Here is a 15,051-nt window from a genome sequence, read left to right as displayed (position 1 = left end):
CTTCCTAAAATTAAATACAATAAATTTCATTCAATCATTCATTTTCTTTTGGGCTTAGTCCCTTTATTCATCAAGGGTCGCCACAGCAGAATGAGCCGCCAACTTATCCAGCACATGTTTTACACAGTAGATGCCCTTCCAGCCGCAACCCAACACTAGGAAACACCCATACACACTCATTTACACACATACACTATGACCAATTTAGCTTGTTTAATTCACCTATATCGCATGTCTTTGGACTGTGGGGGAAACCTGGAGCACCTGGAGAAAACCCACACGAACACGGGGAGAACTTGCAAACTCCACACAGAAATGCCAACTAGCCCAGCCAGGGCTCAAACCAGCAACTTTCTTGCTGTAAGGGGGCTGGTGCTACCCACCGTGCCACTGTGACGCCCTACAATAAATTTACAAATAAAAAAACAAGTTCAAAAACTAACTATGTACTGTTAATTACTGTTTGTGACTAGATTTTAATATGTGTGTATCAATTTCTGTAACTTGGAACTGCTGTATTATGCTAATGTAAGATTAAATCAAATTTTGTTCTCTTTATTTTTCAGATCAAATTTTTTTTTAATGTTCTTTTGAACAGGCCCTCTCTTAACTAGCTCACAACGCTTATCATCTGACAGGTGTTTGAAAAACAAGGTTGAAAAGAAGTAATAATGTTAAAATCATAATGGTTATAAACAACAAATGATAGAAAATTTGATAACAAATGATAGAAAGAGCTAAATGATATGGCATTGGCCGGGACCCCCTAATTTCCCGGAGCCCTAAGCAGCTTACTTGTATTTTTTTTTTTTATATATATTTATTATCTGTTTTTTGTCCTGTCTCTGTTATCCTGTTGCACTGTAGAATCTCTGTCATGAAAACAAATTCCTCGTATGTGTGAACATACCTGGCAATAAAGCTCTTTCTGATTCTGATTCTGATTCTGCTTACCTCGCTTATTGGTTAAGTCCACCCCTGGCAACAGTGCTAACCACTGAGCCACCATGCCGCCCCTAATTTAAAAAAAAAAGCTTCTTAAATCCATTTTTTTTTTAAATGTATTTAATTGTTTAATTTACATCGCCACAACCTGTTCAAGTATTGTCAAATTATGTTCAGCACTGATTTTATTTTACTCTTGAACTATAAAAAAACTATTTTAAAAGATTCTTGAGGAAACTAGTGCCAAACTTTTAGGCTTTGACATCAAGTCTGGAGGAGTCGATAGTGTCATTTCAGTGTTGAGCTTAGTAACAGTGTCAGTTCTGTGAAATTTGTTCATTCAGCTATAACACAGCTCTACTGAAGACAAGCTCAGATCCTGTCCACACACCTGGACTAAGACCTCAAGTGGACAACATTAAATTATAGTGTAGGTGTTTTAAGTGTTGCTCTCATAATGTTTACATTCATGTGGTCGAATGTGCTCAAACAGCCAACAGCCACCTGCTGTATATATTAACTTAACAAGTGATTATTTTGGGACTTGTGAAAGAATCAAACCATTCTTATGTGCATTTCAAACACAGATTACGATTGAGCTCATATTTGCAATCTATTATATTTGTATTTAATTGTTTTACAGGTAATTGTAAGACACATACGTTATGGGTTTATTCAATAGAGCTCCTGGTTGAATAATGTAGTCCATCTGAGTGGAACATAATTCTATCACCAGGTAAAAGCATACCAACTGTGATCAGCTTCAGTTAAAAAAATATATTCAAGTACAGTATTGTACGCTGATTCTTGTTTTCACAAGCTGAGGTGAAAAGTGAGAATGTTTGCCTGAGGTAATGGACATCATATCACTGATGTTATCGATGGAGTTTAACTTGTTTTGAACCCAACATATTCCTTTAAGGCGGCCCAATGTCTTCTGCCAATATTCTCAGTTTGTTGCCATGTAATGGGAAGCTTTGATGCTATCTTGAAGGGATTTCATGATTTTATTCTTATCACACTCCCATGCTCCCTTAGACCCTGAAAATTTTGACTGATAGTCCTCTTTTCTGTGATTACTTGATGTATTTTTCAGGTTACGAACAATCACAATAGAGGGGCTCTTCTCACTGGAGAGGGACACGCTTTTGTACTAATACGTCCCATTTCGGTGTCGGAGCTGTGAACATTTCTATCTCAGATTGATGCTGGAAGATAAAGAACTGTGATAATCCTCTCGGAACAAGTGTAAAACGGTGCCGATGAGTCCTCGAGACGTGGCCCATTTTTCTGCATGTGTGCATGAGGGATAAGCTGCTTAGGAATAGATACTGCCAGTCAGTTGTTTAATGAAGTTAAGAATTGATACAATAAATGTAATGCGTTTGATAGCCTGCCAACGAGACACCATACGTGGATGCAGAGTTGAGCGGCTGCCCACGAGAGCTGAACTAATGGAGCATAACACCGCTCGGCACTTTCTGGCTCAACTGTTTAGTCTGGCTGTTTAAAAGTCTCCCCCGTTTACTCTGAAGATTTTGATATGTTAGGTTTAAGGAGGACTAGTGCTCTGTTGCTGGTGAGCTGTCTATAGAGGCGGTATTTTAAGACTTACATTAACACAAACTCTCTTTTAGGGTTAAAAAGGATTTAGTGAAAAACCTTTTGAATGAAAAGGAATTTTGGCCATTTGAATTATTTGGAATAGGGGTTAAATGGCTTTATAATGCACTTTTTTTATTTTGTAATGGTCCGAAAGGCTTTAGCTTTTACTACTTTACTAGCAAGACGTCTCATCCAGTTAAAGTGGAACCATGTCTCTCCACCCTCATTTGATGCATGGATAAAGAGTGTTCACTTGCATTAAATAAAAAAAATAATAAACTATCACTTACTGGTTCTTTAAAGACCTTTGACAAGTTGTGGCGCCCATTTTTAGTTAGCTGGCTAACTCTCTTAATTCTTAAGCTGAGAAAAACAGTTTAATTTTTATTTGGGGTGCTGGGAAAAAAAGTAAAATAAAGGCCGTTAAATTACAGAAATTTACCATAAAATAACAGACATTAAATTACAGAAATTTACCATAAATTAACAGACATTAAATTACAGAAATTTACCATAAATTAACAGACATTAAATTACGGAAATTTCTGGTAAATTTGTGTAGTTTAACCTCTGTTATTTTACGGTAAATTTCTGTAATTTGACAAATGTTATTTTACAGTAATTTTTTTTTAATTTAACGTCTGTTAATTAAGGTAAATTTCTGTAATTTGACATTGTTATTTTACTGTAAATTTCTGTAATTTAATGCCCATTTTGTACGTTTTTTTCTTTTTAGATTATCTGCTGGCTAACTCTCTTGATTCTTAAGCTGAGAAAAACAGTTTAATTTTTATTTGGGGTGCTGGGAAAAAAAGTAAAATAAAGGCCGTTAAATTACAGAAATTTACCATAAAATAACAGACATTAAATTACAGAAATTTACCATAAAATAACAGACATTAAATTACAGAAATTTACCATAAATTAACAGACATTAAATTACATGAAATTTACCATAAATAACAGACATTAAATTACAGAAATTTACCATAAATTAACAGACATTAAATTACAGAAATTTACCATAAATTAACAGACATTAAATTACAGAAATTTCTGGTAAATTTGTGTAGTTTAACCTCTGTTATTTTACGGTAAATTTCTGTAATTTGACAAATGTTATTTTACAGTAATTTTTTTTTATTTAACATCTGTTAATTAAGGTAAATTTCTGTAATTTGACATTGTTATTTTACTGTAAATTTCTGTAATTTAATGCCCATTTTGTACGTTTTTTTCATTTTAGATTATCTGCTGGCAAACTCTCTTGATTCTTAAGCTGAGCAATAATGTATGAATACATTATATAAAAATAAACAATTTATTAGTCATTTCGTTTTTTTAATCTTTATTATTATTATTATTTAATTATTATTATTATTATTTACATATTAATTACGTTTATTTAGTTTTTTCAGTGGGAAGTTATAGGCTGTTCATCGAAGGAAGTGTTTATTTGGGGTAATGTTAACAACAACATGGAAGGATAATTGTAAAATGAATTTTGTAATTGATATTCCATGTAGAAAATGTAGAACATTTTAATAATAATGCACATTTTTATAAAGGTACAATTTATTTAATATTTAATTTAATAACATTTGTATGAGCATGAGTACTTGACAACAAAAACAACAATGGTAAATGATCTTATGTGTGTAGATGTGCAGGGCCTGTTTTTCTCTGATTGGATAGATATCTGAGTTGTGAAAACAATAAAATTTTCAGTTGGCCAATATAAATTCATCTCAGCTAAATTGATATGAATGTGATCTTTAAATCCTGCATTTGCAAACTTAACTACACTAAAAAAATCTGTTATTTTATGTTGTTGTTTTTTTCGGCAGCTGGGGTGCTGAAAAAAAGTAAAATAACAGGCGTTAAATTACAGAAATTTCCTTAAATAAACATTTCTGGTAAATTTCTGTAATTTATCGTCTGTTGTTTTACAATAAATATCTGTAATTTAACAGCCGTTATTTAGTTTTTGCCCTTTTTAGATTATCTGCTGGCTAACTCTCTTGATTATTAAGCTGAGCAATAATATATGAATACATATTTATTATTCATTTCCATTTTTTTAATTTATTTATCTTTATTATAGTTCGGTATTCTTTACTTATTAATTACGCTTATTTTGTTTTTAATGGGAAGTTATAGGCTGTTGAGCAAGGGAAGTGTTTATTTGGAGTAGTGTTAAAGATAACATGGAAGGATAATTCTAAAATGAATGTTGTAATTGATATTCCCTGTAGAAAACCTAATAAAACTTTGAGCGCTGACATTTGAAACTGCCTGCCTAATGGATATGATTGAGATCTTCAATTCCTACATTTGCAAACTTAACTACACTGTTCCATTGTATTATGTTTTTTACTGAAAAAAAAGTTAAATAACGGCCATTAAATTACAGGAATTTACTGTAAAAAAACATTAAATAATAATAATAATAATACATTTTATTTATAATGCACTTTTCTCAGTCTCAAAGCGCTAACAGAGATACAAGGCAAACAAAGCAGAACAATAAAAACAGTCAAAAAATTAAAAAAAAAACACAAGACCTACCTGAGCTCGAACTCCCCTCTTGCCCTTCTAATGGGAGGGAGCCCCGGGCTCAAGGATATTACGAGCTCAGGGCTCTCTCCCGGGACAGCATGCCAAATACGCTTTATTGATTATCAGCTAAGTGTGAACTCTTGAAATTAAATTTTTAAGTCCTCAAGTATTACATAGGTCTTTAATGACCCTATATGCTTTCATTTTACAAATAAATAAATAAATAAATAAATACAAAGTTATGTTTAAGGGTCCCAATTTACTGCTAGTAACGTCCCATATAAACAACTACATAACTAGTATACCTCAATGGGTACTAAGGGTGTATTAACCTTTTTATGTGATTTGGCTGTTCATTTACTCAACATTCAGAACTTTTGAACTTTTTAGTTGCACATTTTTGAAAATGAAATCATTGATTTGGTAAATCATTCTTCAAGATTTTATGAATAAAAAAAGTTGTTGTTTAATGTTGTAAACTATTAATTTCTATGAGGCAAAATATGAGCTAATATGTAAAGTCAGTGGGGATCATGAAAATATCTTCAGTTGTGTTCAACGGAAGAGAGAAATTTTTCATCTTTGGGAGAACAATATCTATAGATTCTGCCAATCTAAAAGTGAGATTCAGTAAGCAGTTACTGCCTAACAGATAAATCTCTTGAGTTAATGGTCAAATTTTCATCCTGTCAGTAAAAACGCCACATCTGACCGCACCACAATTCACCAGGACCAGCGAACGACTGATCAATTTTACATTCGCAAGCACTCTGATCCTTACAAATTTCTTATGAGGCAGTTAGCTCAAACCCTTCAAACACCACTGCTGAATTTAAACTCTTTTATACTTCACCAACTCACATCCTGCATGTTCAGAAACTGAAGTTCTCATGTGTCGTCCCTGGATAATTGAAGAACGGCGAGTGCTGGAGTCTGTCAGATGCCTGCCATACATGAGAAGCTTTCGCCTTTACTACATCTTTGTGCAGACATTCAATGATCGAAAGAAAGACTGTAAAGACACATCAAACTGAGTGGGAGAAAGAAATGAAGCAATTTAGAGGGGGAATACTAGCTGAGGACAGTTAATGGCCAGACATTAAGCCCAATTAACTTGGGTGTTACTGGAAAGGGAAGATTTATGCAAATGCTTTGCAGTCAGGCGTTTCTCCAACAAAGGTTGCGACTGAAAGCTTGTATGTTAGTGAAAGGGTTTCAAAGGTAAGCAGATGTGTTTGTCACAACAAAATTATCCTCTCATCCTGCAGGTAGCTTTATGATAGTAATTTGAGTCATTACATTACGTCATTACATTCACAGATTGAGATTTGTGTATCCCGAAATTCAGTATTTACACATGAATTATTTTGCGATGTGTATGCATTATTGTGTGCGATATATATTTACATTTTGGAAGAATCGCTATATACACTCCACTATATACACTCACCAGACACTTTATAAGGTACACCTTACTAGTAGCGGGTTGGACCCCCTTTTGCCTTCAGAACTGCCTTAATCCTTCGTCGAATAGATTCACCAAGGTACTGGAAATATTCCTTAGAGATTTTGGTCCATATTGACATGATAGCATCATGCAGTTGCTGCAGATTTGTCGGCTGCACATCCATTTCCCATTCCACCACATCTAAAAGGTGCTCTATTGGATTGAGATCTGGTGACTGGAGGCCATTTAAGAACAAATTCTACAAATTATGCCAAATTCTGATCCTACTATCCGAATGTCACAGAAATCAAGACTCATCAGATCAGGCAATGTTTTTCCAATCTTCTATTGTCCAATTTTGGTGAGCCTCAGTTGTAGCCTCATTTTCCTGTTATTAGCTGACAGGAGTGGCACCTGTGTGGTCTTCTGCTGCTGTTGTGCGTTTATAGATGCTCTTCTGCATAACTCGGTTGTAACAAGCAGTTATTTGAGTTACTGTTGCCTTTCTATCAGCTCGAACCAGTCTGGCCATTCTCCTCTGACCTGTGGCATCAACAAGGCATTTGCGCACAGAACTGCCGCTCACTGGATATTTTCTCTTTTACGGACCATTCTCTGTAAACCCTAGAGAGGGTTGTGCATGAAAATCCCAGTAGATCAGCAGTTTCTAAAATACTAAGACCAGCCTGTCTGGCACCAACAACCAAGTTCAAAGTCACTCAAATCACCTTTCCTCCCCATTCTGATGCTCGGTTTGAACTGCAGAAGATCGTCTTGACCATGCCTACATGCCTAAATGCATTGAGTTGCTGCCATGTGATTGGCTGATTAGAAATTTGCGTTAACAAGCAGTTGGACAGGGGGTACCTAATAAAGTGGCCGGTGAGTGTGTGTGTGTGTGTGTGTGTGTGTGTGTGTGTGTGTGTGTATATATATATATATATATATATACAGTTTACAACTAACACTTGATGTATAATAATACAACATTTTTATCTTAACTTGATATTTTTAGATTAATAAAAGTATTGTTTTTAGTTATTTTCTTCATTTAATATTTTAGTTTAATTGTTTTTCATTTAATTTGAAACTTTTCTGCCATTTTAAGTTTAGTCAGAGAAGATTGGATATTTGGTTAATTTGTTATTTTCTTGATTTAATTTTTGTTATATTTCACAAAAAAACATTACATTAAGGAACATTTACAACAGATACTTAACATGTAGCAAACTTTCTTTTTAATTAGTCATAATAACCTTGAATAGAGACGCAGATAAAGAACAATTTGATTTACATAAAAGTACAAAATAAAAAACCAAAACCAAATGCCTGTGTGTCATGAGCTAGTGTGGGTTGTGCAGCTGGAGGATTCAGGAACATACTGCTCTGGATGGCTGTTTCTGGCAGCAGACAGAAGCTGGACTGTTTACCTTTGCTGACTTTGGGCGAGATGTTAGCAGACAGAATGGCCCATCAATCAGAGGCGCTCTGGGCTCTAAAGCAGAGAAATGAGGCAGAGGAGATGGTGCCAGCAGCCATTTCCACTGCTGCATGATGGGGAAGCTTCTTCTGCCCTCCCAAAAGCCATTTGTGAACACAAAGTGGACCGTCCCCTGAAAAAGTTTCTAAGCAAAAGTGTGGGGCGAGATGTCTCTGCTTTCTCTCTATACAGTGCTTCTGGTTTTACATTGGACTGGAGTAGAGCAGCAGTGGAAAGCTGTTTTGCTGGATCTCCATTTCCACTGCGGCTCCTTCTTTTATATTTCATTTGGACACCATCATGCTTTCATTTTTAAACTTTAAATAGCATTTTTATATGTCATTTTTTATTCATCTACGCTGTTATTGTAAGTTTACACAAGATGTCACAAATACTATGCTTGCAATTTTGTATTTATTGTAACTTTATCTAATTTTATATTTAATATGAATATTTAATAGAGACATTTAGCAATTATGGGTTTGTTTTTATTTGTTTTATTTTTTTTATTTTGTTTTTATTTATTTAGTTGATTTTCTTTTTTGTCATTTTGTTCTTTTTTTTTATTTAAATTTTTTGTTACATATTTGATTTTTAAAATGTTTTTTGTATAATTTAAATACACATTAAAGCTTTAGTTTTATTTTAATATGAATTTACATTAATTGGAAATTTCCATTTCCATTTCCATTTAATTGGAAATATTTTCTTGCCAGGTAAATAATTAAATATATTATATAATTAATCTTTATGTAATTTTAATGAATAAAAAATATTTTAATGTATGATTTTTTATTTTTAATGTTTGACAATAGGCAAAGCAGTGACGCAGTAGGGAGTGCTGTCGCCTCACAGCAAGAAGGTCGCTGGTTCGAGCCTCGGCTGGGTCAGTTGGCATTTCTTTGTGGAGTTTGCATGTTCTCCCTGCCTTAACATGGGTTTCCTCCGGGTGCTCTGGTTTCCCCCACAGTCCAAAGACATACGGTACAGGTGAATTGGGAGGGCTAAATTGTCCATAGTGTATGTGTGTGAGTGTGTGTGGATGTTTCCCAGAGATGGGTTGTGGCTGGAAGGGCATCTGCTGTGTAAAACATGTGCTGGATAAGTTGGCGGTTCATTCTGCTGTGGCCACCTCGGATTAATAAAGGGACTAAGCCGAAAACAAAATGAATGAATGAATGAATGTTTGGCAATATATTAAGCTTTCAAAATACATCTTGGATTCCAAATTTTGCAGTCTTGCTAAATGCATTTTTTTGTATGAATTTTTTTTTAGATAAACAGTTAAAGTCAAATGTATTAGCACTCCGGTGAAATTTAAATTCTTTTAAAAATATTTCTTAAGTGTTGCTTAAAAGGAGAGAAATTTTTTCAATATGTTTTTAAACATAATAGTTTTACTGACTAATTTCTAATTACTCATTTATTTTGTCTTCATTAATTAGGGTAACAAGACACAACGAGTGCGTTTAACTTTGCACTGTTTTTGCATGGCTAATGTGACAGGATACACGTTAATATCCACTGCTGTATGGATATCTGTTATGTTAATGTACAAAATAAACCTGATTCAACATCCACAAACCGGGATTGAAGTGTCTTCTTTTATAATTGTACTGACATGTGGCTGGGGTGATAAAGATTGTAAAATTGCTGTAATTCATTACAAACATGCACTGTTTTTAAAAAACTTGTAAAACACTCTTGATCACATTTGATGATGATTGATAATCACAGCGAGCTCAACAGTCCTGTCTTGTTGATATAAATATACGCATTACTACGGAGACATGTTAAAACCCGGCTGTCAATCAAATTGGTGGGCGGGGAAACCGCGCTCCTAAGTCACGTTGCGGTCGGCCTCAAAATGGGAGGGATTTGGATCCAATTTTAGACTTATTGTGTTTATATCACCACAGTATAACTGTGGACATACTATACCTACAGACAGTTCTGTTCAAACAGCTTCAAAAAGATGAATTTTGGATCATTAAAATTGTTTTAAAAAAATGTGAAAATTTAAAGGCAAATTAAAATAATTAAGACTTTCTCTAGAAGAAAAAAATATATATAGTAACTGCAATAAACATTTCCTTGGTCTGTTAAACATCATTTGTGAAATATATATAAAAAAAAAAAACGTCAACTGTATATATATTTCTACTTCAAGTCTAACATAACTTGAACTTTTTTGTTGCCACAAATAAAAATATTTAAAGTAACAAACATTATTGTAGTTTTATGGTGTCAGATTTGGCTAAATGTAGTTGTGTGTTTTATGTGTATTATGCAGCGCAGCTACTGTATGGTGGTGTTTGTGTGTTGTCTGTTTGCAGTCTGATTATTTAAAATGGTGTTTATATCTGTGTTCTTTTATGGCGTTTGACCGTCGTCTGCTTGTGAAAACGCTGGCTGTCTGCGGCTTTAATTACAGCTGTGTGCTGTGCAGCTGCTCCGAGAGCTCAGCTTTTATTCAGCATTCGGCCAGCTGAGATCAGACTGCTCTGCTCAGTCAACAGCCATGTGTTATGTACAAGTGTGGCCTCTAAAGCTCCTTCCTCATCAGTACAGGCCCTGCTGATGGAGAATTAAGCATCTTTAAAGTCAGCCATGTTGATGAAAAAAAAGACTTATATAAGCATGAATGTTGATGCATCATCATTATAGTGGTGCTTATTAACTTTATTACAACTTTATTAATTAATAATACTACATATTGATGATCATGTACTGTAGATCATGTGGATCATAGATAATACTACATGGACATGGTCTTTTGTACTGGGGTTCTGGCTGATGTTCCCATTAGTCTGGTCAGACTTGCACCAGAACATTTTAATAATATCTAAAACTAAGAACCTGTTTTTTTGGCCATCACAGGAACTTGAAATTATTTTAGTTCTGCAACAACTGTTGAGGGAACAAAATTAGTTCCTACTGCTATTGTAGTTACAACTGCAGTTCCTATTCCTAATTCAAGGTCAATAGATCTTATTGTGTTGCATCAGACACTGCAATTACATTTTTATTTATTTATTTATTTATTTATTTATTTATTTATTTATTTATTTATTTATTTATTTATTTATTTATTTATCAGTTTAATTCAATAATTGCTTAATTGGCATAACAAACGCTACAAATGTATTGCCAAAGCAATTATAAAGTTTAAATATATATTTAAAAAACATAGTAAACACAGTAAATAGTAGTAGTATACTAAAAATATTATTATTATTATTATTATTATTATTATTATTATTATTATTATTAATAATAATAATAATAATAACAATAATAATAATAATAATAATAATAATAATAATAATAATAATAATAATAATAAATAAATTAAAAAACAAATAAAATAAATCAGAATAAACTGTACATTTAACAATCAACATTTATGGATGAAAAAGTAATAATAATAATGAGTATATTTACAATGATCCATTTATAATAAAATGTCTCTCTCTCTCTCTCTCTCTATCTCTGGTCTCTGTGGGTTATGGAAGGATATTACGTCCAGTTTCAACAGTTATTGGTTTTGATTTTGTTTACTCTTATCAATATTACCCGTGGTGAGCAATTATTTTAATGTGATGATTTCATTGTAGAGGCATATATGTTTCTGAAGATGTGGACGATTCATTTTCCTTTGTTTGAGGAACGCATTGCATGATAAAGCAGTACAGATTGCTGAACTGCCTCGCTCCCTTGTCAAGATGAATATGACGGCAATGAGACAGAGAAAACATTGTTTGTTGTGCCACCGAATACAAATGCCCACTGACAGAATGATGCATGGTGAAATTTTTAATAAATGTCTCTTTGGGTTTTTCATGTGAGCTGGAAAACTGCCTTCTATAAAGATTGTAATGCCTCAGAACTTTTGATGTTTAAAGTGACCTTTCCCTGATTAATCACACATTTTTAAAGGCATCTCTTTGGGGGCATCGAAGGGTTCACTTTTTAGGTATTAAATCTTACAGAAACAAAGGTTATTTCCTGCAAAGATTGTAGTTTGTTCGTTATCGTGGCCTTCATGATCCCAAAAAAGGACATGTTTAGCTATTGGCTTGACAAAGCCAGCAAGCTAAAAGTGTATTAATCTTACTTATCTTTGATTTTAGCATACAGTAAGTCCACTCAAAAACTATACGTCCATCCAGTTAGCTATCAGGCAAGCAGCCTCCAGAATGATATGCTAGTAAAAATGCTAATTCATGCTAACAACAGCAACAGGCTAAGCATAGAGGCATGGTGAAAGTAGCATTCAAGATGATTCTAAGTGCCCAAATGAGTCTGGGTTATTAGTTTCAGAGGTTGTTATAGCAGAGAATGACTCACAATAATCAGAATCAAGTATTCAACTGTGTAATAATTTAGGATAGCAAAAATGCTAAACATACTACAAAACATAAGTCCACCCAGTTCAAAAACATCTTACCTTCATCCATTTAGCTTTCATTAGCCAAGCCTACAGAACGACATGCTAGTAAACAAGCTAATTTATTCTAACAACAGGCATAGAAGCATGTTGTTAGAAACAAGTGTTAATGGTAAACATGTTAAATGTGCTAAGTAAGGCATAGTGTACATCTAGGCAGTTACTCTTGCAGAATAAAACCAGATAAGCTGTTTTATAAAACTGAAGGGTTTTATTCTTTGTAAACAACTGCCTAGATCTACATCTACATACAGAACTAAACATTTCGACACAAAACATTGATTTGAGCAATAATTGTGCAATTGAGTAATAATTTCTTAACTATTTGATTAAACATAAAGCTATCATAAAGCTAAGGGTAAAGAACAGCAGCATCAAAGATCAGCATATAAATATGGATATCAGTACATTCACAAACATTTAAGGTGATTCTAAATGAGCCTGTGTTATTAGTTTCAGAGGTTGTTATAGCAGAGAACAACTCTGAATAATCAGAATCAAGTATTCAAAAGAATCATGTAATAATTTAGGATAGCAAAATGCTTAACATCCTTAAAGCATAAGACCACCCAGTTCAAAAACGTCTTACCTTCATCCATTTAGCTATCATTAGCTAAGCCTACAGAACGACATGTTAGTAAGCAAGCTAATTCATGCTAACAATAGGCATAGAAGCATGTTGTTAGAAACAAGTATTAATGGTAAACATGTTAAACGTGCTAAGGCATAGTGTACATCTAGGCAGTTAATCTTGCAGAATAAATCTCTACAGGCTTTCTTTTTAATAAGACTGAAGGGCTTTAATCTATGAAAACAACTGCCTAGATCTACATCTACACGCAAAACTAAACAGTTTGAACATTGATTTGAGCTGTAATCGTTTCTTGACTATTTAATTAAGCGTAAAGTTGACAGAGTCAAGCACAGCAGCATCAAAGAACAGCATATAAATATGGATATCAGTGTATTTGCTAACATTCAAGATGATTCTAAGTACCCAGATGAGCCTGTGTTATTAGTTTCAGAGGTTGTTACCCTCAGAATAATGAGAATCAAGTATTCAAGAGAACTGTGTATTAATTTAAGATAGCAAAATAATAAACAACATAAAAACATGCCTTTTTTAACTTCAATCTTCAAGTTATTTTAAATTCTCAGGCCTGAATTTGTAAAGCCAGCATCAGTTTGTCATCAGTCTGTCTTCAAAGTTTTCTCATTGGTGGTTTATCTTATTTTTTTCTCATAGGTCTACACTAGATATGGGAAATGCTACACTTTCAACGGGAACAAGACAACCTCCAGGAAGACAAAGCAAGGTGGGATGGGAAACGGGCTGGAGATCATGTTGGATATCCAGCAGGATGAATATCTGCCTATCTGGAAGGAGACGAGTGAGTTATAGTGTCACACAGAAATGATTTCTGCTCTGAAAGTTGCAGAGTCATCCCATATTTTCTGCTTCTCAGAAATGTGTCTGCACAATCTGTTAAGATAAACGTGTTTAAATTCAAGCTTTATTTGTGATGTTGTTTTTCCCATTTGTATTGATAGAAGGATATCTGAGGCTTATCTTTGCATTCTCGCTCTCATTCGGCCTGTTCTGCTCTCTTACCCCCGCTCAGTATCGCTCTTTTGTTTTTTGTAGATGAAACATCTTTAGAGGCAGGAATCCGTGTTCAGATCCACAGTCAGGATGAGCCGCCCTACATCCATCAGCTGGGCTTTGGAGTCTCTCCTGGTTTCCAGACCTTTGTATCCTGTCAAGAGCAAAGGGTATAACCCTTCCCTTAATTTCTCAAGCTTCTCAGATGAAACACCACCTACTGTATGATGAAATCAGGCTATACTGTAGCCTACCTGTTGTTCATCTCCATATTTGTTAAATGCTTAATGGTCTAAAACTCTGTCAGTATTTATGCACCATCATATTGTTCCAAACCATATGCTGTTTATTCCTGAAAACAAAAGCAGATTTTTTTAATTGTCACACAGCTCTTGCCAAAAAAACAACATTCCAGAAAGCATGCTGTTTCTTGTTAGATTGAAGTGAAGAAATAAACACAAATAGAGGCAATTAGTGGAGGAGGATTTATTTGCAAGTGTGAAACACACATTTAGAGTTGAGAAAGTGAATGGCAGTTGAAGGGCCAACATGCTTGAGAAAGTTGAAACACAAATGATGCATGAGCTACCAGGGTTGGATTCAAACCCAAAGTGTATGTCAGTTTTTAAAAACGTTGTGCTCATTTAAAATAGAGATATTGATATCTTTGAAATAGGGCTGGGTGATTCATTGACAAACACTATTGAGCAAAGCTATGATTGTCATTCACGTCTTCTTAAGGAAACATGGTCTGATTTTCCTTCGAGGGTGCTCTCACGGAAACCCTGTCCAAATACACTCAAAGAACCCAGAAAATACCCTGAGGAAAGAAGCAGTTGCTGAATAAACATGTGATTTAATTGCCTTCATTGATTCAGCATGACTAATAAACACACCTCTGTGGAATAGTCTCTGAGAAAGGTTTATTTCAAACACTCGACTGGAGTTTTGAGGTGAGGTTG

General features: G+C 34.1%; 1 protein-coding gene across 1 annotated transcript in view; it reads left to right on the top strand.

Moving 5' to 3' along the window:
* The window catches only part of asic4a (acid-sensing (proton-gated) ion channel family member 4a), a 181,240-nt gene that overhangs the window by 141,903 nt on the left and 24,286 nt on the right, over positions 1-15,051 (top strand). Inside the window, 2 exon segments of the mRNA XM_056465347.1 lie at positions 13,733-13,877; positions 14,132-14,259. Coding sequence (XP_056321322.1) covers positions 13,733-13,877; positions 14,132-14,259 — 273 coding nt within the window.

This window comes from Danio aesculapii, chromosome 9 (genome assembly GCF_903798145.1).
Source record: "Danio aesculapii chromosome 9, fDanAes4.1, whole genome shotgun sequence".
Taxonomy (NCBI): Eukaryota; Metazoa; Chordata; class Actinopteri; order Cypriniformes; family Danionidae; genus Danio; species Danio aesculapii.
Note: the sequence above shows the minus strand (reverse complement) of the source record. Positions and strands in the feature narration are given on the sequence as shown.